Below are 23844 nucleotides of genomic sequence, written 5' to 3' on the forward strand. Positions count from 1 at the left end.
GAAAAATTCTCTGAGAAAGTTCTGTTGATAGCCCTAAGATAAAATAAAATTTAAAATTAAAAAAATACATTTTATTCACTGCATACGTTATCACCACATGTATTATTGACAGCTTATTACTATGCTTTATTTGCCCTCATTGTGTGTTTTCCTACTACTTTCATATAAATCTTAGAATCTTCGAGTATGACAGTTACTACTCACAATACCAGCTAACATTTCCCAGGCACATACTAGGTACTTCACACACACAAACACATTTCGTCTCACAATAACTCTCTGAGGTGGTATCTCAGAGATAAATTTAGTTTTTAGATAAACTAAATTTATCCAACAGAAAGAAAAACTGAAGCATAAAGAGCTCAAAAGCATAAAGTCACAAGCTCATAAAGCTAGTGATAATAGCAGGCCCTGAACTGAGACAGCTTGACTCCAGTGTCTATTCTGTTGAGCAACCATGTCAGCACAGTAAAAGGATTTTATTTTCATTATGTTTATAAACATATAAAAATATGTTAAATTTATCTAACCTGGGCATATACTTGCTAGTTTTACGCCATGAAAAACCTGTCACTGCCCGGGGATGTGCCAAATAAACAAAGGAAAATTGAGTAGAAGTCTGTTTCCTTTTCACTTCATGGTGATCCTGAGGAATAATTGAAGACTTCCAACCAGTCATAGGATACCATACTTTCAAAAGACAGTCATCCTGCAAAATATCAGACATCAATATAAAATTAATTTGCACATACACAAATCAAAATTTAAGAAGCATAAACTTTAAAAACTTAAGACATCTCTAAAAACTAAAGATAGATCTAAAAACTAATGTGTAAACCTATGTATTATATAAAAACAAACCTAAAATGATCTAAAGAACACAATTCTTGAAAAACAAAGGAACAATGTGTTCATTAGCAATCTTCTCTGCATAACGGAGTTGTTTTAAAATATTTATTCTTAAGCTTTAGGTGGATACAATATCTTTATTTTACATTTATGTGGTGCTGAGGATTGAATCCGGTGCCTTGTGCATGCTAGACGAGCATTCTACCACTGAGCCACAACCCCAACCCTTAATGGAGTTTTTGAAATAGAGACTGATACCAATTTTTCATATTTCAAGATCCATGGGTCACTGAAAAGATTTTGATGGTATCTTCTTAGATAAGTTCAAAATGGCTAAGAAATATGCCATGTTATCTTATCAGTCACTATTATCATCCTTTCCTTTTTGAATTCTCAAAAGGTGAAACTGTTTTGTTGGTTTTTCTTTCTATGTGGGATAATTGATTCTGAGCATAAGAGAGCAAGTTGGCTCCAGACTTCTCCAAATCCAAATCTTTCATGTTCAAAGACACCTTAGAGGCAGGTGAAGGGTGAAATTCTTAAATACGAATTACTTTCTGCTCTAAATTAGGAATCAGAAAGCTTTTTCTCTAAAGGGCCAGACAGACAATAAATAAGTTAGGTTTTGTGGGTCACTACATGTGCAAAACAGATTATTCTTTGTTTTATTCTTACAACTCTTTAAAATGTAAAAAATATTCTTATTGCATAGGCCAATAGTTTTCTGATCCCTACTCTAAATGATGAGAAATTATTCAGGAAGCTGTCAAGAATCATTTCTATACCTATTTAAAATATTTACAGGTATAGGTATTAATTTTATCATTTTACTTAGTTCTGACTATTTTGTTATAGACCTAAGTAATTGTATCTTCTTTAATAGAAACTACCTGCTTTACAATACTTTATCCTGGACAGTGAAAAGTACATTAAAGAAAATAATAGATATCATCATTTATACAAAAATATCAACCTCTTAAGAAACACTGGAATTAAATATTTCTGAAAAGCATATATAGATTCAAATATTTTCATCTGGGTTAGGCAAATGTATGTTTTTTCCTCCCCTGGTAGTCTCAATTTATACTGCATTAAAGAAATGTTATGTTTCTATTAATGTCTCACTTGTTTGGATATTTTAATCATACAATAAAGCTTTTTCAGTACCTACTTTGAAACAATCACCTAACATTGTACCAGGTGTTTTCCTCTATGTTATCTTCCTCATCTTAGCATCATTTTCTAGTAACCAATTTACAGACTATGTACCTCAAAAACCCTAGTTGTACCTGAAACCGCCCCAGAAGTGACAAAGGAAAAAAACTCCACAAGCAGGTGGTACTCTAGTACCTTCTCCCATTTCCACGGACTCTCCCTCAAATGAAGCAGCCCCACTTTCATGTTACTGCCTGAAACTCTAAAACCACAACAGAATTAAATGAGTATTCCATAACAGAAAGAGATCTTTAAAAATTCCCAGATATTTAAAAACTAAATACTTCTTCTAATTCATAAGGAATATTTTTAATATGTTGAAATATTAGAACTAAATGAAATAAGTTCAACTAAATGAAAATGAAGCACAACATAACAATACATGGGAGTTGCAGTTACGTAACAGTGGTTAAAGGAAATACACAGCTTTTAATGATTATATGAATAAAGAAATGTCTCTAATGGTTGAAGCATCCAGTGAAAGAAATTAAGTTTTAAGAACATGACCTAATTTGAGACTGTATTACTTGCAAAGGCATTAAAAAGTTTGTAAAGATATATATTAAATAGAAAATAATAATCCTTTTTTTAATTGGGGGTTACATACTATGGCAGGAAAACTTCATTTTCCACATTTTTATATTAAATCCATCCTATGCTAAAAATACGAAAGATTTCCATTTTGAAATGGGAAAAGAGGTTGGTATGTCAATTCTTAAATAAATGAAACACTGAATCTGGGAACAGCATTCTCATAAGAAAAGCTTCTGGAAAACCTGTGGCCCTATCCTCTTTCCTGCCAAATCACCCCCCTCAAATCTCACTCTAGGTCTTGGAAAGCTCAGGTTTTCACTCAAAGACATAATCTTCTAATAAAGAAATCAGAACATTTTAAATTACCTGAAAATGTTTACAAATTAACCAAATTGTTACATATAAAATGTTCAGAGAACTTTATGAACATAAACAAACAGAATTTCAAGAACACTTCCTAGCAAATATACTAAAGAAACCAATTCTTGAACTAAAGATTTAGTCAATCTGTATACTGGGTAAAAATGGGAGTTCATAACCCACTTGAATCAAATGTATGAAATATGATATGTCAAGAGCTTTGTAATGTTTTGAACAACCAATAAAAAAAAAATTTTAAAAATTAAATAAATAAATAAATAATTTTTAAAAATAAATGACAAAAAAAAAAAGATTTAGTCAGATACGAGTTGTGGAAACAGTTCTTTAATAAGTAAGATTTTATTTTAAGCTCAGAAAAAAAATTCCAAATACTCTTAACCCCAAGAAAAATATAACTCCCCACATTTATTTTTTTTAATTGGACCATATCAACAAAAGTATTCAATGAACTATAGTACCAAAAATTCTGAAAGTAATTGGATTTGGGTCCCATAACTCCTAAATTGAAATCCTATCATGTCTAGCAGAGGTGGTAGAAAATGCCTTCTAGTGAGAGATCCACATGGTTACCATCTGTTTTATGAAGTTAGACAAACTTAGCTTTATTAACAGAAGCAAAACAGATGGGGGGTAGCAAAAACTGCCCAACATTCTGAAGTTAATTTCTGTTCTTTTTATCAAGAGAATCTTAATTAGATGTGCTATCTTTTCAAAATCATGAGGAAATAAACTTTTTAAACCCAAGACACATTTGTTTAACCCTCAGAGGATTCTTACCAATGAAGGATTCTTATCTTTCCATAAGAATTATGAAATACTTAGCTCTTAAGAGAACTGAACATAAGATGCCTAGAGCAAGATGACTTAAACAATGAAAAAAAAATGCTCCATGATCTACTTCTAAGTCTATGTGCAATAAAAATTCAAAGAAGATACTGGAGTACACAAACTGGAGGGAAACCACATTAAGAAGCTTAAAGCCTAATTGCTCCATTTAAGAGGAATGTGCTTTCAGTATTATTATTTATCTCTGCTGGAAGTACAAAGGCATCCTTTAGATTCATTAGGGATGAGAGTTCAAACAGATGTTCAGACAATGAATAATGATTATCTTACACATGTCTTGAGTAGTTTTTGAAGTATTAAGGGACTCTATCTAAAGACCATAGACCCTAAAATAATCCCAGTGTTTACTCAGTTGTTACAGTTAAAGAAAACAATCACATATTAGGGTAAGCAAAGAGAGATAATTAGAAACATGAAAACAATGGGAAGGAAATCATTAACATAAAGGGAAGAATCTTGAAAATAAACAATATTTTTTGTGGGTATTTTAACAGTTCTTCTAGGGAGGGGTAAAAATCACAAAATTTGTATCAGTATACTATTCTTTTCTTTCTTTCTTTCTTTTCTTTTTTTTTTCTTTTGACAGTGCCAGAGATCAAACCAAGGGCCTTGCACATACTAGGCAAAGGCTCTACCACTGAAATACACTCCCCATCCCAAACGTACTTATAATTCAATCCAATTACATGCCTTTTAAAATATATTTCATAAGAACCAATTATTTTACTGCATTTGTTCACATCCAGATACAGATTTATTAAAGAGCCAAATGTCACCCTAGGAAATTCAAAGGTTTTCAGGCCATTTTTTTTACTTCAAATCAAAATCAATCTGTAGTACACAAATGGGTAATAATGGTATGGTATTAACTACCTGTACAACTACAGAATAAGTTACAAGATTCATTCAGACAACAAATATTTATTAAATGCAGGCTGAACTGCTAGAGATACAGTTGGGGCAGGGATGGAGACAGGGACAATAAAATATATTTTTTAGAAGGAAAGACAACACTTAATAGGGACACACATTATCATTTCATTTATAAATGAAATAAATTCTACAGATAAAAAATAGAGGGAACTAGGAAATCATTTAATTGGGAGATTTGACCCCATCTGGGAGGTCAGATGTCGCATTCTTCATGACTAAAACACTCAGGATCACTCCAGAGGAACTGGGCTGCCCAAAATAACCACATAAGAGACGAGATACCTTTTTCTTTGGGGGTCCTGTGATGGCTCCTCTGACCTTAAGGGTCCGCAGAAAAATAGAGAGCGCAAGCCTGTGCTGACCCCTTTTATTGAGGAAAAGCCATTCAAATGAGGCAAGGAGTCAGGTTTCAGGGGGCTGAGTCTAGCTTCATGATGTCTGCTGTCAGCAGGTTGACTGACATCTAGGAAGGCCACACCCAAGGGCAGAGTAAGAGAAGGGGACACACAAAGGGCGTTTCCATGGAACATTCTATCTCAAACAGGGCAAAGGATTAATATCACAAAGGAACAGGTGAGCATAGCTCAACCCATGGAGCTGTAGGAAGACACGCCTATGCATAAGGAACAAACATTTGCTACATTTTTTTTTTACTAATCTCAAAATCGGGGCTAGGCTATCATCTACAGCCACTTAAAAGTGGCCAGATCACTGAAAGTGACCGACAGTGCCTCAACCAATCAGGAGAGGAAAAACGCTGGTCACATGACATGGCGGCCTACCACAGTCAGAGGTTACATCAAGAATGGAAGGACACAGCCAGTGGTGCACACCTATAATCTCTAGTTAACTGGAGGGCTGAACCAGGAAGATGGCGAGTTCGAGGCCAGTCTCAGCAACTTAGCAAAGCCTTAAGCAACTCAGCAAGACCCTGTTTCAAAATTTTAAAAAAGAGAGCAGGGGCTGAGGATATATAGCTCAGTGGAAAGCATTCTTGGGTTCAATCCCCAGTACAAAAAAAAAGAATGGGAGAATGCTTAGAAGATGAACAGGGAAGGATGAGTGTTCCCTAAACAGAGAGAATGGAACATTAAAGGCCTTGAAAGCAGCAAAGAGACTAGCAAATTCAAAGCCCTGAAAGGACATCACTGTGGTAGATGTTAAGGTGGAAAGAAGCTACAGGGGCCAGATTACACAGAAGAACCTCACAGATGAGGGTAAGAATTTGTAATCTTCATCTTATGAGAAAATATGAGTCATTAAAGAACTATGAACAGGGGAGTGGTATGTTCAACTAACTTCTGTGAGAAGAGTGGATTACAGGAGGGTCCATTTAAGAGAGTACACTAAGGGTCTAGATCTAAGAAGGTGCTAACTTGGGTCCTACCCAAGTGGAGGGGCAGAGAAGTAGACTTTAGCTCTGAAAACTACAGCTTCTTTTGTGATAGCTAAAATCACAAAATCATATGATTTTGAGTTTCCTTAAGCTTATATTTTAATTATGCACTGTTAGGACTAGACTGTGTACACACATTCAAACTGTTCTATCATGTGTTCTAAGCCATTTGATAGATTTGACTATTCCTCCTTCTTGAGTCTTTTGTATTTCTTCTTTGTTTAAATATATATTTTTTTAGTTTTAGATGGACACAATACATTTATTTTGTTTTATTTTTATGTGATGCTGGGGATCAAACCCAGTGCTTCACACACGCTAGGCAAGCACTCTACCACTGAGCCACAACCCTGGCTTTTGTATTTCTTGACTTTTGTATTTTTTTTTTTTTAAAGAGAGAGAGAGAGATAATTTTTTTTTTTAATATTTATTTTTTAGTTCTCGGCAGACACAACATCTTTATTTGTATGTGGTGCTAAGGATTGAACCCGGGCCGAACGCATGCCAGGCGAGCGCGCTACCGCTTAAGCCACATCCCCAGCCCAACTTTTGTATTTCTTGACTTCTCTAATATCACATTTTCCTAGTTTTCTTTCTACTGCACGGCCACTCTTTCTCAGAATTCTTTGTAGGCTTCTCCCCCTTTTTTCCTACTTAACGCTTGAAGGATTTGATCCTGAGTCCCATTCTCTATTATAAACTGTCTCTCTAGTTAATTTCACCGGGCCTGTAACTTTAAACACCACCTTTTGCTCATGAATTCAAACTCCACATCTCTAATCTTGACTTTTCCAGCAAACTCCTGTCTCTCTGAAAAAGAACCTTCCTATTTGACATCTTAACCTGGATGTATCTTAAATTCTCTTCTAGCCACTATAACATTCTGTTGTTCTGCAATAATCTCCGCTTATTCCTGCTAGGCATAATGGAACACACCTATCATCCCAGCAGCAGAAGAGGCTGAGGCAGGAAGATCTCAAACTTAAGGCCAGCCTCAGCAACTTAGTAGGACTAAGGATATAGCTCAGTGATAAAACACATCTGGGTTCAATCCCCAGTACTCCCTCTGCCCCCGAAAAAAAATCCCTGCTAATTTCAACCTCAGATAATTCATACTTTTCATACTTGATGTTCCCTGAACAAAAAACCTTCCTATAAAGACTGTCTATTCTAACAGAAACCCAGTTGCACTACTACATCATCCTGTCTTAATTTCCTGGATACTACTCTTTAATACTTGATGTTTTTCCTGTCTTTCTTTTCTCATTAGAAGGTAATTTTTACAAGGACAGGAACCTTACCTGTCATATTCATCATGAACAGTTCAGGATATGTGGCAAAATTCAAAAGAATATTTGTTATATGTGGGAATTAAGGTTAATTTCAGGTACAATTCCAAATTAGTTTTTCCTCCAAAAATGTACTATCAATTCTCTTACACACACACACGTGGGAATTAAGGTTAATTTCAGGTACAATTCCAAATTAGTTTTTCCTCCAAAAATGTACTATCAGTTCTCTTACACACACACACACACACACACACACACACACACACACACATCTATAAAGAAAGAGAAATGAGGGAGAGACTATCATGATGTAGGAACAACTATCAAAGATTCTCATACATCTTACAAGTATAGGTGACTAGTTTGGGGGATAGAGGGCAGAGGAGGAATGTGTACTAGGTATCAAAACCCAGGGATCTGCCACCGAGCCCCAATCCTAGAGAATTCTGAAATATCTTTTCTTTGGTCAGTTCCATGATAAAATACATTAAACAATATACATATTAAAATACATGTTTTAAAAAGTTAAAAGAATTCTAAACTAGAAAGCCTGCACTACAGAACAATCTCAACAAAATATCCCATGAAGATGAAATGGGGGAAAAAAAGTGAAAACCAGCAAAGGAAGGAACTACACTAAAGAAATAGTCAATCAAATGAAAAACTAAATTCAAATTAAAAACTAGAAATAAACACAAATAAATGGGAATACCAATCATATCTCAATAATAGCCTTGAACATTGATGGCCTAAATTCATTAATCAAAAGACACAGACTGGCAGATTGGATTAAAAAACAAGACCTGGGGATGAAGGTGTAGCTCAGTGGTAGAGCGCTTGCCTGGCATGTGTAAGCACTGGGTTTGATCCTCAGCACCACATAAAAATAAATAAATAAAAATAAAGACATTCAAAAAAGATACAATAAAGTTTGAAGGAAAAAAAAAAAGACCCAACAATATGCTGTCTGAAAAAGACTTACCTAATAGTTTTCCTCCAAAAATGTACTATCAATTCTTTTACACACACACATATACACACACACAAAGAGAAAGAGAAATGAGGAAGAGACTATCATGATAAGAACAACTATCAAAGATATCCACAGACTGAAGGTGAGAGTGTGGGAAAAAAACATATCACTCACATGGATCACATAAACAATCAGCAGTTTCTACCATCATATCAGATAAAGTGGACTTTAAGCCAAAATTAATCAGAAGGGACAAAGAAAGCCATTTCATACTGCTTAAGGAAATTATACATCAAGACATAACAATCGTAAATTTATGCCCCAAACAATGGAGCATCTACATACATCAAACAAACCTCCTCATTTTTTGGTCTATATCCAAAGGACTTAAAATCAGTATACTATAATGACATAGCCACACCAATGTTTACAGCAGCTGAATTCACAACAGCTAAACTATGGAACTGACCATCATCCACCAATAGATGAATGGATAAAGAAACCATGGTATATATACACAATGAAATAGTACTCAGCATTAAAAGAGAATAAAATTATGGCATTCTGGTAAACGGATGGAGTTGGAGAATATCATGCTAAGCAAAGTAAGCCAATTCCAAAAAAACAAATGCCAAATGTTTTCTATGATGGGGGGTGCAGGCATGGGAAGAATGGAGGAGCTTTGGATTGGGCAAAGGGAAGGGTGAGGAGGGGTTATGAGGATAGGAAAGATGGTGGAATGAGATCAACATCATTACCCTAGGTACATGTATGATTGCATGAATGGTACATCTCTACACCATGTACAACCGGAGAATAAAAATATTGCACTCCATTTATGTATGATGAATTGAAATGCATTCTGCAGTCATGTACAACTATTTGTTCTACAAATAAAAAATTGAAAAAGAGAAAAAAAGAATCAAATAGACCACAACACAATAATACTGGATAACTTTAACATGCCTCTGTCACCACTGGATAGATCCTCCAAACAAAAACTAAATAAAGAAGCTATAGAAGTAAGAAAATACAATTGATAATTTAGACTTAATAGACATACATAGCATATTTCATCCATCAATGACTGAATACACTTTCTTCTCAGCAGCACACAGATCCTTCTCTAATATAAATCATGTTATGTAAGCTGTCACATATGTCAGCATACAATTGGAATATTACCTTAATATATTTTTAGCACCTGTAGAATTATTCTGATAGCTCCCTTTCCATTGATATTAATTTTTGTGTTCTTGCTCTTTTCTTGATTAGATTTGTTTGATTTTTATCAAATTTTAGCTGTATTATTTCTTATCTGTTTCATATATTTCTGCTCCTAAATCTTAGTTTTTCCTTCCTACTACTTTTTTTTTTGGGGGGGGGGGGGGTGCTGGGGATTAAACCCAGGGCCTTGTGCATGGAAGGCAAGCACTCCACCAACTGAGCTATATCCCAAGCCCTCTACTACGTAATATGAAAATAAAATTTCCTAGCTTCTTTCTGATACAAGTACTTTAAGTTATAAATGTTCGTTTTAGTGTTTCATCCCAGAGATCCTGATATTTTAAGCTTTTATATTCACTTAGTTCAAAGCACTTTTTATTTACTTTCCTTATGCTTTCTTCCTTGACCTCTGAGATATTTATAAGTGTGGCATTTAATTTTGAAATAGCTGACATGTGGGGGTGGGGTTCTGTATATCTTAAGGTGATTGATTTCTAATGTAATAAATCATACAGGAAACACAGTCTGCATGATTTCAAATTTTAAAAAAGTAATGGAAATGCTTTTTATATTGATTGTATTAGTTACATACATGCCAAAACTGATCAAACTGCATACACTTCAAATATGTGCATTTTATTATACTTCAATTTTACCTCAATAAAGCTATGGGGGGGAAAGCTGAAAAAAATAAAATACAGTACATGTCTCAAATAAAAGTATATATATTACCTGCCCATAATCATAATGCCATTAATGATATTTCAAAGGGGATAACAGGAAAATGTGTTCTAAATACATAGTATGCACAATACGCAAGCTGATATCAAAGCAATGACTAACTGGGAATATTATAAAGCTACATTCCAATAGGAATCTAGAGCAGCTCTCTGATCATTCTGAATTGGTTCAATTAAATCATTCAAGACTTCACCAAAATGGTCTCATTAAGTCAAAGGAATGACTGACTATCCTAAGTATTCACTTATGCTAATCTTAAGAAATATGAGTTTTAAAAAATCTGAATTATCTTTCATGGTTAAATTTTAAAAGTAATGGGGCACTAACTGTTAAAAATCCAAAGTTAAAGGTAATTTAACTTTGATAATTTAAGAGATCAAAAGCATGAATTACATGATTTTTCAAACTTTTTTTTCTTTTTTATTTTTATTTGGTCTTTTTAGTTACACATGACAGTACAATCTATTTTTATTTTTCAAACTATTTTTCCTGTGATTCTGAAAAGTTTTCCTTTATTGGGCCATGCTTCTTGGACATCAAGAAAAATTCTTTGTGAATCTCTGCATATTAAGGATTTTTTTTAATTTGAAGATGATTGAACTGGCTTATCAAAATTCTCAGGGTTTTATTTTTTAAATCCAGTTTAAGTTTTTTCCCTTCCCACTTATTTTAGCTGTATTTATTTTTTCTTTTTCCCTTAGGCTCCTTGATTTCTGCTTAGCAAGGTTGTTTAGGTAGCTCTATTATTTAGGAGGGGAAGCAAAAAGGAGCACACATGGCAAAGAACTACAGGCAACCTCTAGAGTCTGGGAGAGGCCTCTAGGGTCTGGGAGAGGTCTTCAGCAAACAGTAGTCAAAAAGCAAACCCCTTAGTCATGCAGCTGCACAGAAATAAATTCCAACAAAAACCTGAGTGAGCTTGAAAATTAATTATATCCTAGTCAAGCCTCCAGATGAAAACTCAGCCCTGACATTTTTATTTACCTTTCCGATCCTCCCTGATCAGAAGCTTCTAGATAAACCATCCAGGACTCCTAATCTACAGGAGCTAATAGACATTTGGGTAGGGTTTTTTTGTTTTGTTTTGGTTTTTGGTTTTTTGGGTTTTGGTGGGTTTTTTTGTAGTTGTAGATGGACAGCATGCCTTTATTTTATTTGTTTATTTTTATGTGGTGCTGAAGATCGAATCCAGTGCCCCATGCATGCAAGGCAAGCACTCTGCCGCTGAGCTACAGCCCCAGCCTGACGTTTGATTTTAAATTGCTAAGTTTGTGGTCATTTGTTACACGATAAAAGAAAACTAATAAAGACTCCTACCTATAAATGTTATGAGTAAAATTAAGACAAGCAAAAAGAATAGAGCAGAGTAAGGTACAGTAAAATTTTAAAAGAGGTGCTTAGGGAGAACCACGCTCAGGTGATAATTAACGGGGGAAAGCAATGCTGATCTCTGAGGAAAGAGTTTTATAAGCCAAGAGAACAACAAGTTTAAAACTCTGAGATGGGAACATCCTTACCCTGTTTAGGGACAACAATGAGGTTTGAATGGAGTCCAGCATACAAGGGAGAAAATAACCAGAGATATGGTCAAATGTGTGATGGGGGACCTAGTACATATAAGGCCTGAGAGGCCATCATGAAGACTCAGGATTTTCAGAAATAAAATGAGAAATCTTTTGACGGTTTTTAACAGAAGAGTGACATGATCTGACTTCCATTTTTAAAAGATTACTCCACCAGTCGGTTTGAAATTACAGGAAGAAAGCAAAAACTGGAAAAATATTGTAATGAAAATTTTAATATATAAGCCAAGCACAATGGTGAACACATATAATCCTAGTGACTCAGGAAGCTGAGGCAGAAGAATCATAAGATTGAGGCCACCCTGGACAACCTACTGAGACTCTGTCTCAAAATACAAAATAAAAAGGAATGGGGATATAGCTTAATGATAGAGCATTCCAGGTGTCAATCCCCAGTACCACCACCAAAAAAAATTTTTTTTAAATAATGTAAAAATACAAGTGATAAGGGCTGGGGTTGTGGCTCAGTGGCAGAGCGCTTGCCTAGCATATGTGAGGCACTGAGTTCGATTCTCACCACCATGTATCAATAAATAAAATAAAGGTCCACTGACAACTACAATATATTTAAAAACAAAATATATGAGTGATAAATGATGACTTCAAACAGATTATAATGTCAAAGTGAGCAGAATGTAGATATATTCTGAAGTTAGAGCCATCAGAGGAATAATTCAAGGTGAGGGGAGTGAAAATTAGAGGAGAAATACAGCCAAAAGATACAAATTTGAATGTCATCAGCATATAAAAATGGCAATTAAGTGGCATCTGAAACCATAAGACAAGATCTCTAAGAATAAAGAGTATAGAGAGAGGAGAGGTCCAAGAAATGAGTCCTAGGTACCCCAACATTTAAAAATAGAGAGAGACTGTGACACCAAAAAAACAGGAAAGGCAGCCACAATTAAAAAGAGGAACACAGGATTTCTCGGGCAGTGAAAATATTCAATATGACATTGTAATAGATATATGTCATTATAGTTTTCCAAACCCACAGAATGTATACACCAAGAGTGTAATATAAGTACTGACTTTAAGTGGTAATGATTCATCAATGTAGGTGCATCATTAACAACAAATGTACCACTCTATTTGGAGATGCTGTTAGTGAGAAAAGCTATGCATGTTTGGGAGTGGAGCGTATATAAGATTTCTCTATACCTTCCTTTCAATTTTGCTAGGAATCTAAAACTTCTCTAAACAAAAGTAAGGCTTTAAAAGAAGGTGGAAATAACCAACCAAGTTAAATTATGCTGATAGGTTTAGTAAGAATTAACCACAGGATTCAGTAATAGGAAGTCTCTTGAGGACAGTTTCAGAGAAGTGATGGTGGGAGGGCTCAACTGAAAATGAGGAGAAACACAAGCAGACAGCAGCACTTTCTAGATTTTACAAGGAAGACAGGGAACTGTGGCAGAAGCTGGGAGGGAAAGCCACGAGTTATTGTTATTTACTTATTCTACAATGAACACGATTATAGCACATTTGGTATACCACGCTGTATGAGTCAGCTTGGGCTGCCATAACAAAAAACAAACAAACAGACAAAAAAAGAAACACTGGGTGGCTTAAGCAACAAAAAGTTATTTCCTCATAGCTCTGGAAGCTAAGAGTCCAAGATCAGGGTGTCAGCCTGGTTGGGTTCTGGTGAGGGCTCTCTTCCTGTCTTGTAGGTGACCATCCTCTCACTGTACCCTCACATGGCAGAAAAAGCAAGCTTGCTTATCTCTTCTTGTAAGGGCACTAATCCTAACACATCCATTCTTGTGACCTCATCTAACCCAAAGTACCTCCCAAAGTCTCCATTTCCTAACACCATCAAACTGGGGGTTAGAACTTCAGTGTATGAATTTGGGGAGTTACAAACATTCAGTTTACAACACAGGCTAATTAAATGACCTAGGAGAGAAGGGAAAACAGATTTGAAAATAGAAGAGTTAACTAATAATGATGCCCCTAAGTAAACAAGCAAATAAGATCTAGTATATATATTTGCGAAAGAATTGGCCCTATGTAAAAGCACAGAGTCCATCTATGGTAAAATAAGGCAAGGCAGAATATACAGATACCTAGTAGAGAAGTGAACAGACATAGATAGTTGGTAGAACGTTATCTGTGTTCTGATTATGTCTGTTTTCTCTGGTAAGAACCTACAGTAAACAAATGCTAAAGCTTTTTTTAAAACAGCTCTATGAAAAGTCAGTTCAGAAGCACCTCCACACTGCCAAGAAAACCCCAAAGACAATCTCTAAGGATTAAATTGGCTTTTCAAAAAAGAAAAAGCCAGGTGTCGTGGCATACACTTGTAATCCCAGCATGTACGGAGACTGAGGCAGGAGGATCACAAATTCGAGGCCACCCTCAGCAACTTAGCCAAGCCCCAAGCAACTTAGTGAGACCCTGTCTCAAAATAAAAAGTAAAAAGAGCTGGGGATGTAGCTCAGTAGTGGCGTCCCTGGGTTCAATTCTCTAGTACCAAAAAAAGGGGGGGGGGGGGCAAATCTCACTCCAACACATAGATCTCTCATAAATCTTAAAAAAAGAGCAAACAGAATCCAAGAATATAATACACTATAATCAAGTTGAGATTATTCCAGAAATCCAATGTTTGTTTAACACTTGAAAATCAGTCTATGTATTTCACCTTATTAAAAGATTAAGATAAAAAATAATGATAAGTGAGGCACTAAGCAACTCAGTAAGACCCTGTCTCTAAATAAAATACAAAATAGAGCTGGGAATGTGGCTTAGTGGTCAAGTTCCCCTGAGTTCAATCCCCCCCGCAAAAAACTACAAACAAACTACAAGTAAAAGGAAACTTCCTTTATCTGAAAAAGAATATCTACAATAAATACCTTACATATACTTACTTATGGTGACATAGTATAAGGTATCTCTTTGAAATGAAAAATAAGAAAAAGATAACTATTTTCTTTTTTAATATTTACTTAGTTACAGGTGAACACAATACCTTTATTTTATTTTTATGCAACCCCAACCCCAGAAAAAGATAACTTTTATCAGCACTTTTATTCAATACTATACTAGAGGTCCTAGATATTTCAGTTAAAAAAAGAAAATAATATGAAACATGAGTGTTATAAAAAATGAACTAATAGTACTCACTATTCATAGATAAAATCCAAAAGGATCTACAAAGGAATTATAAGAATTAATGTGTTTAGTAAGATTGCTGGACATAATGCCAATATGCAAAAATTAATCAGGGGCTAGGGTTGTAGCTCAGCGGTAGAGCGCTCACCTAGTACATGCGAGGCCCTGGGTTCGATCCTCAACACCACATAAAAATAAATAAATAAAGGTATTGTGTCCAACTGTAACTAAAAAATAAAATTTTTTTCAATTAATCACACGTCCATATACCAGCAACAATTATTAAGTGATATTTGCATAATGATATCATCTATAACAGCATCAAGAATATCAAACAGCCAGGTGCAGAGGTGCACACCTGTGATCCCAGCATCCCAGCAAAAGCAAGGCACTAAACAACTCAATGAGACCCTTAGCTGGGGATGTGGCTCAGTGGTCAAGTGCCCCTGAGTTCAATCCCCAGTAACCACCGTCCCACCCCCAAAAAAGAATATCAAACACCTAGGAATGAATCTAACTAAATATGTTTATGATCTCCACATAAAAAATTAATAAAATATTACTGAGGAAAATGAAACATTTAAATAAACAAATGTCCATTCTATGTTCCCAGATGGAAAAACTAAATGTTATAAAATGTTTATTCTCCCCAAACTGACGTATAAAGTCAATGTGATACCAATCAAGATCATAAAAGAGTTTCTGTTCATTTGTTTTATAAAACATCAGCTTATTCTAAAATTATATGGAAATACAAAGGGCCAAAAATAAACACACTAATCTTACAAAAGAAAAACAAGATGGGAGAACTTGCTCTACCAGATATCAAAACAATTTAAAAACTATAGCAATTAAGACAGATGGCACTGGCACAAGAAAAGACCAATGGACTAGAGAAAAGAGCCCAGAAACAGACCCACAGAAATATGGACTTTGATTTTATAACAAAAATAGGCATACAGAGCAATGAAGAAAAGAAAGGCTTTTTAATAAGTTGTATACGACAATTGGATAGTCATATAGAAAAATTAAACTTGGTCTCTTCCTAACCATACCTAAAAATTATTCCATAAAGATTTTGGATCTAAATGTGAAAAACAAAACATAAAATTTCCAGATTCTAGAATAGGAATTCTTAGCCCAAGGTCCCCTGACCCAAAGGTTCCATGGTTAGAAGTCAAGATACAAAAGATATTTGCAATACAACATCTGTATCTCATTGTGCCTTAGTATTTTGGTGTGCCAGTTTCAACTGAATGCATCTCCATATCTTTGCCTGCAGTTTTCAAGGAGCTGGTTGAGTGCTGAGAATCAATGCTGTGTCCTCACCAGCCCTCAATTTTTGACGTGTATGAAGAATGAACATGTGTAAGGAATGCTGTGTGCAAGGAACACTGGCTACCAGGGTGTCCAGAGAATTAAGCTTGGAAAGGCACTTAAAAAAGGGTATATTTTCAAGTTCATTAATGTATTTCTCAAAGTCAGTATATTTCTTGTAATCATTCCCATATTAACTACTGATATTTGAATCCTTATCTCAAGGTCTACATCTAGGGAAACTAAGAAAACTAAGACCCAGTAGTACCATGAACTTGGATGGAGAAGAACAATTCTCTATTTTCAAAACTGCTAATTGAAGGAAATGGTTCAATAAACCAAAGTAACATTAGCACTACACATGATCTTAGAGATCATAAATATTTTCATATCACATGACAGTTGCTATATATTAAAATGTTTTTACATTCATCTTTACTTGGAAACTGTTATTGAAACTACCACTAAACTACACATGATTGCAATCTTCCTGTCTATAATGTGCTGTGCAGTTTTCCTGTCTATGTTATTCATGTAACTATTGAGCAACTAACTCTATGCCAAGTAATTATGCAACCACAAAACAGTAAATTTGAATGTTTTCACAACTAGAGATTAACTCAAAAAGCCATGGATGAATACTGATATTCTTGGAAAGCTTAGCTTTACTTTATAAAGTGATATATGGAAGTTTTTATTACATATGCAAAAATTAAATGCAATTAAACTTTAACCTTTCCATATTTGAGATCTAATTTTTGTTACTATATGCATTTATTAAAATGTATATGTCTATTATCACAAAATTCAGTATCATGAAGTCATTATTTTAACATTTCCTTTATAATGTTGTGTATTTTCTTTTATGCATTTTAAAAAATAATACTGTTTAGAAGGATATATAGGCTCCACTAGATAAAAGACAAAAACACAAAACAAAACTTTAAGAAACTCATCTAGATGATTATACAATAAGCCAGGCACAGTGGTGCATGCCTGTAATGCTAATAACTTGTGAGGCTGAGGCAGAAGGATGACAAGTTTGAAGTCAGTCTCAGCAATTTAGTGAGACCCTGTCTCAAATTTTTATTAATTAAAAAAAAATGTCTGAGAATGTAGCTCAGTGGTTAAGCATGTCTGGATTCAATCCCTGATACCAAAAACAAGAGGGGAAAAAATTACTATTAATATAAGAAAATCCTCAGAATCTCAACGTAGAAAAATTTATTAAACAGAGCTCAACCTTAAAGGAAAAAAACTTAATAATCTTGATGTTAAAATTAAATACCACTATTCACAAAAAGATACCATTAATAAAGTGAATGAATAAGTAATAAGTGAGAGAACATCTTTACAAAATGTATAATTGATAAAGAGTTCATACTCAGAAATAAAGAACTCCTACAAATCAGTAAGAAAAAAGATTTTTAAACAACTGTTTAAAAATTAGACAAGGGACTGACCCATCATTTGCTTTTAAATCAGTCATCCAAATACCCAATAAACCTATGAAAGGGTATTTAACAACCTTATTAATAACATGGAAATGCCCTTTAAACCTACAATGAGGTAACATGGGCATTCACCAAATACAAAAGATTAAAAATCTGACTACATCAGTGCTGACAACGAACAATAGGAACTATGTACACTATTAGTGAGAGTGTTAAGCAGTATAAATGCTTTGGAAAACTGGCAATACCTCCAAAGATTACAAAAATTAAGTTGCATAAAAAAAATCAACTATATGGTGTAAGCTCAAAACTGTAGTAAAACATTATATTATTTGAGAATTTACACATGTGAAATTATTTTTTTAAATAAGCAATAAAATGATAAAACATAAAATTCAAGATTCTGATTGCCTGGGGTGGGAGGAGAAAGAAGAGATGTAAGGAAGAAGATAAGGGGCCCATTAATTTTAGTTGTCTCCAGTTGAGTAGTGATTTTTTAATTTGTTTTATATTTTTTAATTTGTTTCATTTTAATTTGTTATATAGCTGAGCATAGTGGTACATGCCTACAATCCCAGTGACTTGGGAAACTGATGCGAGAGGATTTCAAGTTCAAGGCCAGCCTTGGCAACTTGTTGAGCCCCTGTCTCAAACTAAAAAATAAAAAGGACCAGAAATGTAGCTCAGTGGTAGAGCACCCCTGGGTTCAATTTCCACATGCACACACACACAGACACACACAAAGTATGTTATAAGTTTTATATATATATATATATATATATATATATATATATATATATATATATATACTTTCTGTACTCATAAAAAATATAATTTTAAAAAGAAACACTCAGATAATAAGAAAGAACTGTTGGAAATTAAAAATGTAATCACAGGGAAAAAAATTATTTCAAAATTTAAGCTGAAAAATACCCCAGAAATGAAGTAAAAAGATGAGGAGATGGAAAATATAGAAGGGAAAAATAGCAAATTAGAGGGTTAGAAAATAAGGCACACATCTGAATAAGAAGAGATCCAGAAAGACAGAGAAGGAAATATTATAAAAATATTCTCTCAGAACTGAAGGACATGAATTTCCAGATTAAGCAGGTCCGCCAAATAGCCTAAACAACAAAGTCTTTATCCATTAGAGGCAGATACTGAAATGTTTCCAGAGGACTAACTCAAAACATAGGCATCATAATGAAATTTCAGAACTCTGGGGATAAGGAGAATCGCCTCAAAACCTCTGTAGCTAGAGACTGGGAAGTATAGCCATACTGGTATTATATTTCTCAATAACAACACTAGAAGCCAGGAGGCAATAAAATACTGACACTAAAAATTCTGAGGAACAGTGATTTCAAACTAATTCTAGGCCCAACCAAATCAAGGAGAAGGAAAAAAAAATTTAAGATATACAAGGCCTCAAAAACGTTTATTCCTATTCTTTTCTCAGAAACCTACTAACCTACTGGAGCATACCTCTATCAAAACAAGGAGAGAAGATAAATAATGATTAAAAAAAAAAACAGAATTTAACAAAGAAAAAAGACAAAGAGAATTTCCACAGTTGGTAAAAGAAAATCCTCAAATGATAGTTTTGTTAATTTATACTTGTAGAGAAACAAAGCCAGATTTGAGCAGAGAAAACACATTTCCAGGATATTTTCTATGTGAGATTATTCTGAGATATAATACCAAATTCTGTCAGTAATTCTGTGGATGAATTAGTTAGGTATAAGATATTACTGTCTACAAAGTGATTATACCTATGAAGAATATCATATGATCTCTTTTTTTTTTTTCCAGAGACAGGTTCATTTGGGAAAGCAGAAACACATTTGAAGGAGAATGAGGCCCATTTCCAGGCCCATCTTATCAATGTAATAATAAATACCAATTTACCCCAAAATATCAGATATCCACACCAGGAAGATTAAAGTATAGAAAGCAAATATGCATTAGATGTGGGGATAGGGCTGGAAGCAGCGGCTAGAAAGCTAAAATCTCAGCTTCCCTCCTAGGAAGGTAAGAAACGATACATAAAACAGGGTAGAAAAAACATAAGTTTTAGCAAGTTATTTAGGAACAGGGAAGGAAATATCAAAACATTCAACTTGATGAATAATTGCCTCAGTACACTGGAAATAAGAGTGGGAAGAATGAGTTAAAGAACTTCTTTTCATCATGAATCCAGTAGTACAATTTTCCTTTTAATAAAACTATATTTGGGCCATGTGTGATGGCGCATGCATGTAATCCCAGTGGCTTGGGAGGCTGAGGCAGGAGAATTTGCAAGTTCAAAGCCAGGCTCAGCAAACTAGCAAGGCCCTAAGCAACTCAGTGAGACGCTGTCTTTGAATAAAATACGAAAAAGGGCTGGGGATGTGGCTCATTGGTTAAATGCTCCTGGGTTCAATCCCCAGTGCCAAAAAAAAAGTTATATTTCAGAGGCTGAAAGCAGGAGGATCACAAGTTGAAGGCCAGCTTTAGGGAGACCATGTCTCTAAATAAAAATATGAAGGTCTGGGAATATAGCTTGTGGTAAAGTGCCCTGGGTTCAATCTCCAGTACCAAAATAAATTAATTAACTAAAATTAAATTAAATACACTATTTGTAAATGTAAAAATTAGTTTTTAAAAATGTATATGAGCTAAATTCAAGTAAAACTAATAATAATAGCCATTATTTCTCTGCGTACCACATAGTACATACCAGGTCTTCTACACATGGTTTATATTTTTTCTATTGTTTTTTTTGTGGGGTTTTTTGGTTGCACTGGAGATCAAACCCAGGGCTTCACAAATGGCAAGCAAGTGTTCTACCACTGAGCTATATTCCCAACCTCATAAACATTATTACTATTTCTCTGGCCAGCTGTATAGAATAGTAGTATCCCAATTTTACAAAGAAAGAAATAGAAAATACAGATGAATAAGGAACATTTTTAGTTGTTTTAGTTTTTTGTTTGATCCTTTACCTTTCCAGCAGTAGCAAAATATTCACCATCAGGAGACCATTCCATCAAATGTACAGAGACTGAAGTTCTAAAACAAAAAAACAAACAGTTAGCATTTTTAAAATCTGGTACCCAGTACATGTAAATGATCAAGATAAAATTTTCATTACATCAAAGTTATAATCATCAGAACATGAATGTTTTGCCTCCCTAAAAATTAAAAAAAAAACACCTCCTTAATAACAAATTAATTAAAGCTAATACAAAGTTCACTTTAGAGAAAGAAAAAATGTAAGTAATATGAATACAGGGTACCTCCACCCACAAAATGTTAAAAACTGAGCTCATCATCTTCTCTGGCTAACTGGCCCTTTTCATATAATCCATGTTAATGTTAATGGTGCAGCCATCCTTCCACTTGAAAGAATAACTGGCAGCTTCCCAGTTTATATATTACCTACTAATTAATAATTTTCACATGTCAATCCTGACAACTCAAGTCCTGGAGCTTTCCTGAAAATACTGCTATACTTTTTTATAAACATTTATGGCACAAACTGAAGGATGACATTATAATATAATCGGTTTTGGTTAGAAAAATTCTACTTTTGAGGCTTCTGAATGAAATGGTACCATCAAAAAATAAAAATCTTTGTAAAAGGAAACATAATTTAGAAAGCATTTTTTTAAATTAATGATCATAACAACAGAGTTAGACACTAACTTGCACTGCCAGACGCACTTCCAATCATTTAAAACGGGAGGAATTTTATTATCAATTTCTTCCTCCTCTTCCAGAATATCACCTCCTGGAGGAGCCCACAACTGAACAGAATCAGTTGCTGTCAACAATCTGTTATCTGAAAATTAAAGAAAGTTCTGATGAATAAGCAAGGATTATCTTGGGAAAGAAATGCACTTGTGGGCTTCTGCCTTGGTCTGCAAACTATCAGAGGAAAAACACACAATACTTTCCTATGAAAAACACTTGGAGTATACATATTTAGAAGCATCCCCTAGAAGAGAGTGAAAAAAGAATCCCTAAACAAGAAAAGCTTACTAGTGAAGAGCTATTGTGTATCTAGCAAGTCTTTAAAAAAAAAAAGGAGGGAGAGTAAAAGTAGAATAAGAAATCCCCAAACCTCTGATATATATACTATATACAATATAAAATGACATGAGGCATAACTACAAATTAATGAAATTTGGGTTTCTACATGGAATATAAAAATAACTCTTATTAATTGTGAATGTAAAAGGGGCCAACAGCTATTATCATTAGAAGTTCCTAATCTTTGGAGATTAAAGATAGAAATTTCCAGAATTATAAATGATAACAAAATACGGTGGAGTTTTTTTGGTCTCTGTTTTATTGACGATTTTGTCTCTTAGTAAATATGATAAGAGTAAGGTGAAGCACATGTTAACTAAGGAAAAACATCACTATTTCTTGAAATAAAACACTAAAAGGCAAAGACAAAAAAGCACAGAATAGTAAATTAAGCATTGTTCAAAGCAGTATATATCAAGAAAGAAATATACTTATTCATCAACAAAAGGAAAATATAATATTGATCGTTTTCTTATTATGAAAGGCCATATCATACTGTAATCATACATTTAAAACAAATATTTAATAATTTGTAAATATAATTGCCAAGTACCTTGAGGGTCCCATGCTAAGTTATATGTCACGGAACTCAAAAAAAACTGCCCAGTTTTAAGCCACTGATACTTGAGTTGCTGAAACATGTAGAGAGAAAGAAAAAAGAAAAATATGTTTTAAAAACATCCAAAAACCCCACCATTTCATTATTTTCTTCAACTTAAGCCCTTATGATCTAAAATGAAGATGCAAATACTTCACCATTATTTTCATATGCTATTTTTAAAATAATATTCCAATAAATGGTCCCACTTAGCATTTATTCTGCCACATTAAGCTGTTGGCCAAACCCAAACAAGCATGTTCTCTCAGGCTTCCTTCCACGTCTATAAGTATATTTTTACACTTAAGATATATTCCCCTCTTCTCCATCTGAAAATTCCTAAGTTTCCATTAAGATTTAGCTAAATCTTCATGTCTGTTATGAAGCTTTCTCTGACATTCTGATAGCACCCAAAGCACTTTGACATTCTGTCATTAAAACATTGATGACATAATTATCAGTCATTTATGTATCTGACTCTTCTTAGTAAATTGCAACTTTTCAAGGGTAGTAACTATACCATAAAAGTCTTTGTATCTTCAGTCGTATTAATGCTTGCTACAAAGATGGCCAAAAATGTTTAATAAAATAAATGTATATTTTTAAAAAGTGTAAAGAAAGAAATGCGTATCATAATCCAATAGATTTAATGTCTAAAAGAAAATTAAATATACTTCAAGAAGTCAACAGATTACGTAACCTATAATGCACAAACCTGATGTATATTATATTTGAATAATTTCCACCCATTTTTAAAAATATTTTCATTCTAAAAGGAGATTTAAAGTTTCAAAGTCGAAAGCCTTCAACACAAAATACAGCATAAAAGTTAACACATTTCTTTGCTATACGTAAATATGATATCCTTTTGTAAAAATACAGTGCAATGTAAAGCCATATAACCTCAGATAAGTTACATATTAACTGTCTAGCAACTAAAATGTTTTTAAATACCTTTTCTCTTTATAATATTTTTTAAATGTTTAATAAATAATTTATACAAGTTTCTTAAGTACTTCTACATGTAAAACCTACATTTAATTATCTAAAAATAATTTTGTATTTTATAATCAGGGAAAAGTTGTTTTTTAAAGCCTACCATTGCTAACCAACATCAGCCTCAAAAGTATTTTAAATACTACTCAACAAATCTATTTTAAAAACTACTCAACAAATCTATTTTAAAATAATATTTAAATAATTCCTAAAATTACAAACTTTAAAATAAATGTATATTTTAAAGAAATGTAATGAAAGTATGTATAAAAGACCATATCACAGTGTAATGAGACATTTAAAACAAATATATATATTTGA

General features: G+C 33.8%; 1 protein-coding gene across 6 annotated transcripts in view; it reads right to left on the reverse strand.

Annotated features, from left to right (window-relative positions):
* The window catches only part of Dmxl2 (Dmx like 2), a 168340-nt gene that overhangs the window by 112104 nt on the left and 32392 nt on the right, over positions 1 to 23844 (reverse strand). For all 6 annotated transcript variants that reach the window (XM_071608261.1, XM_071608262.1, XM_027925960.3 and 3 more), the window contains 4 exons: positions 22483 to 22561; positions 21543 to 21678; positions 20840 to 20906; positions 531 to 709 (listed from right to left, as the gene is read on the reverse strand). In XM_071608261.1, the coding sequence (XP_071464362.1) occupies positions 531 to 709; positions 20840 to 20906; positions 21543 to 21678; positions 22483 to 22561 (461 nt within the window). The remainder of the gene's footprint in view (positions 1 to 530; positions 710 to 20839; positions 20907 to 21542; positions 21679 to 22482; positions 22562 to 23844) is intronic.

Source organism: Marmota flaviventris, chromosome 2 (assembly GCF_047511675.1).
Source record: "Marmota flaviventris isolate mMarFla1 chromosome 2, mMarFla1.hap1, whole genome shotgun sequence".
NCBI classification, from domain to species: Eukaryota; Metazoa; Chordata; class Mammalia; order Rodentia; family Sciuridae; genus Marmota; species Marmota flaviventris.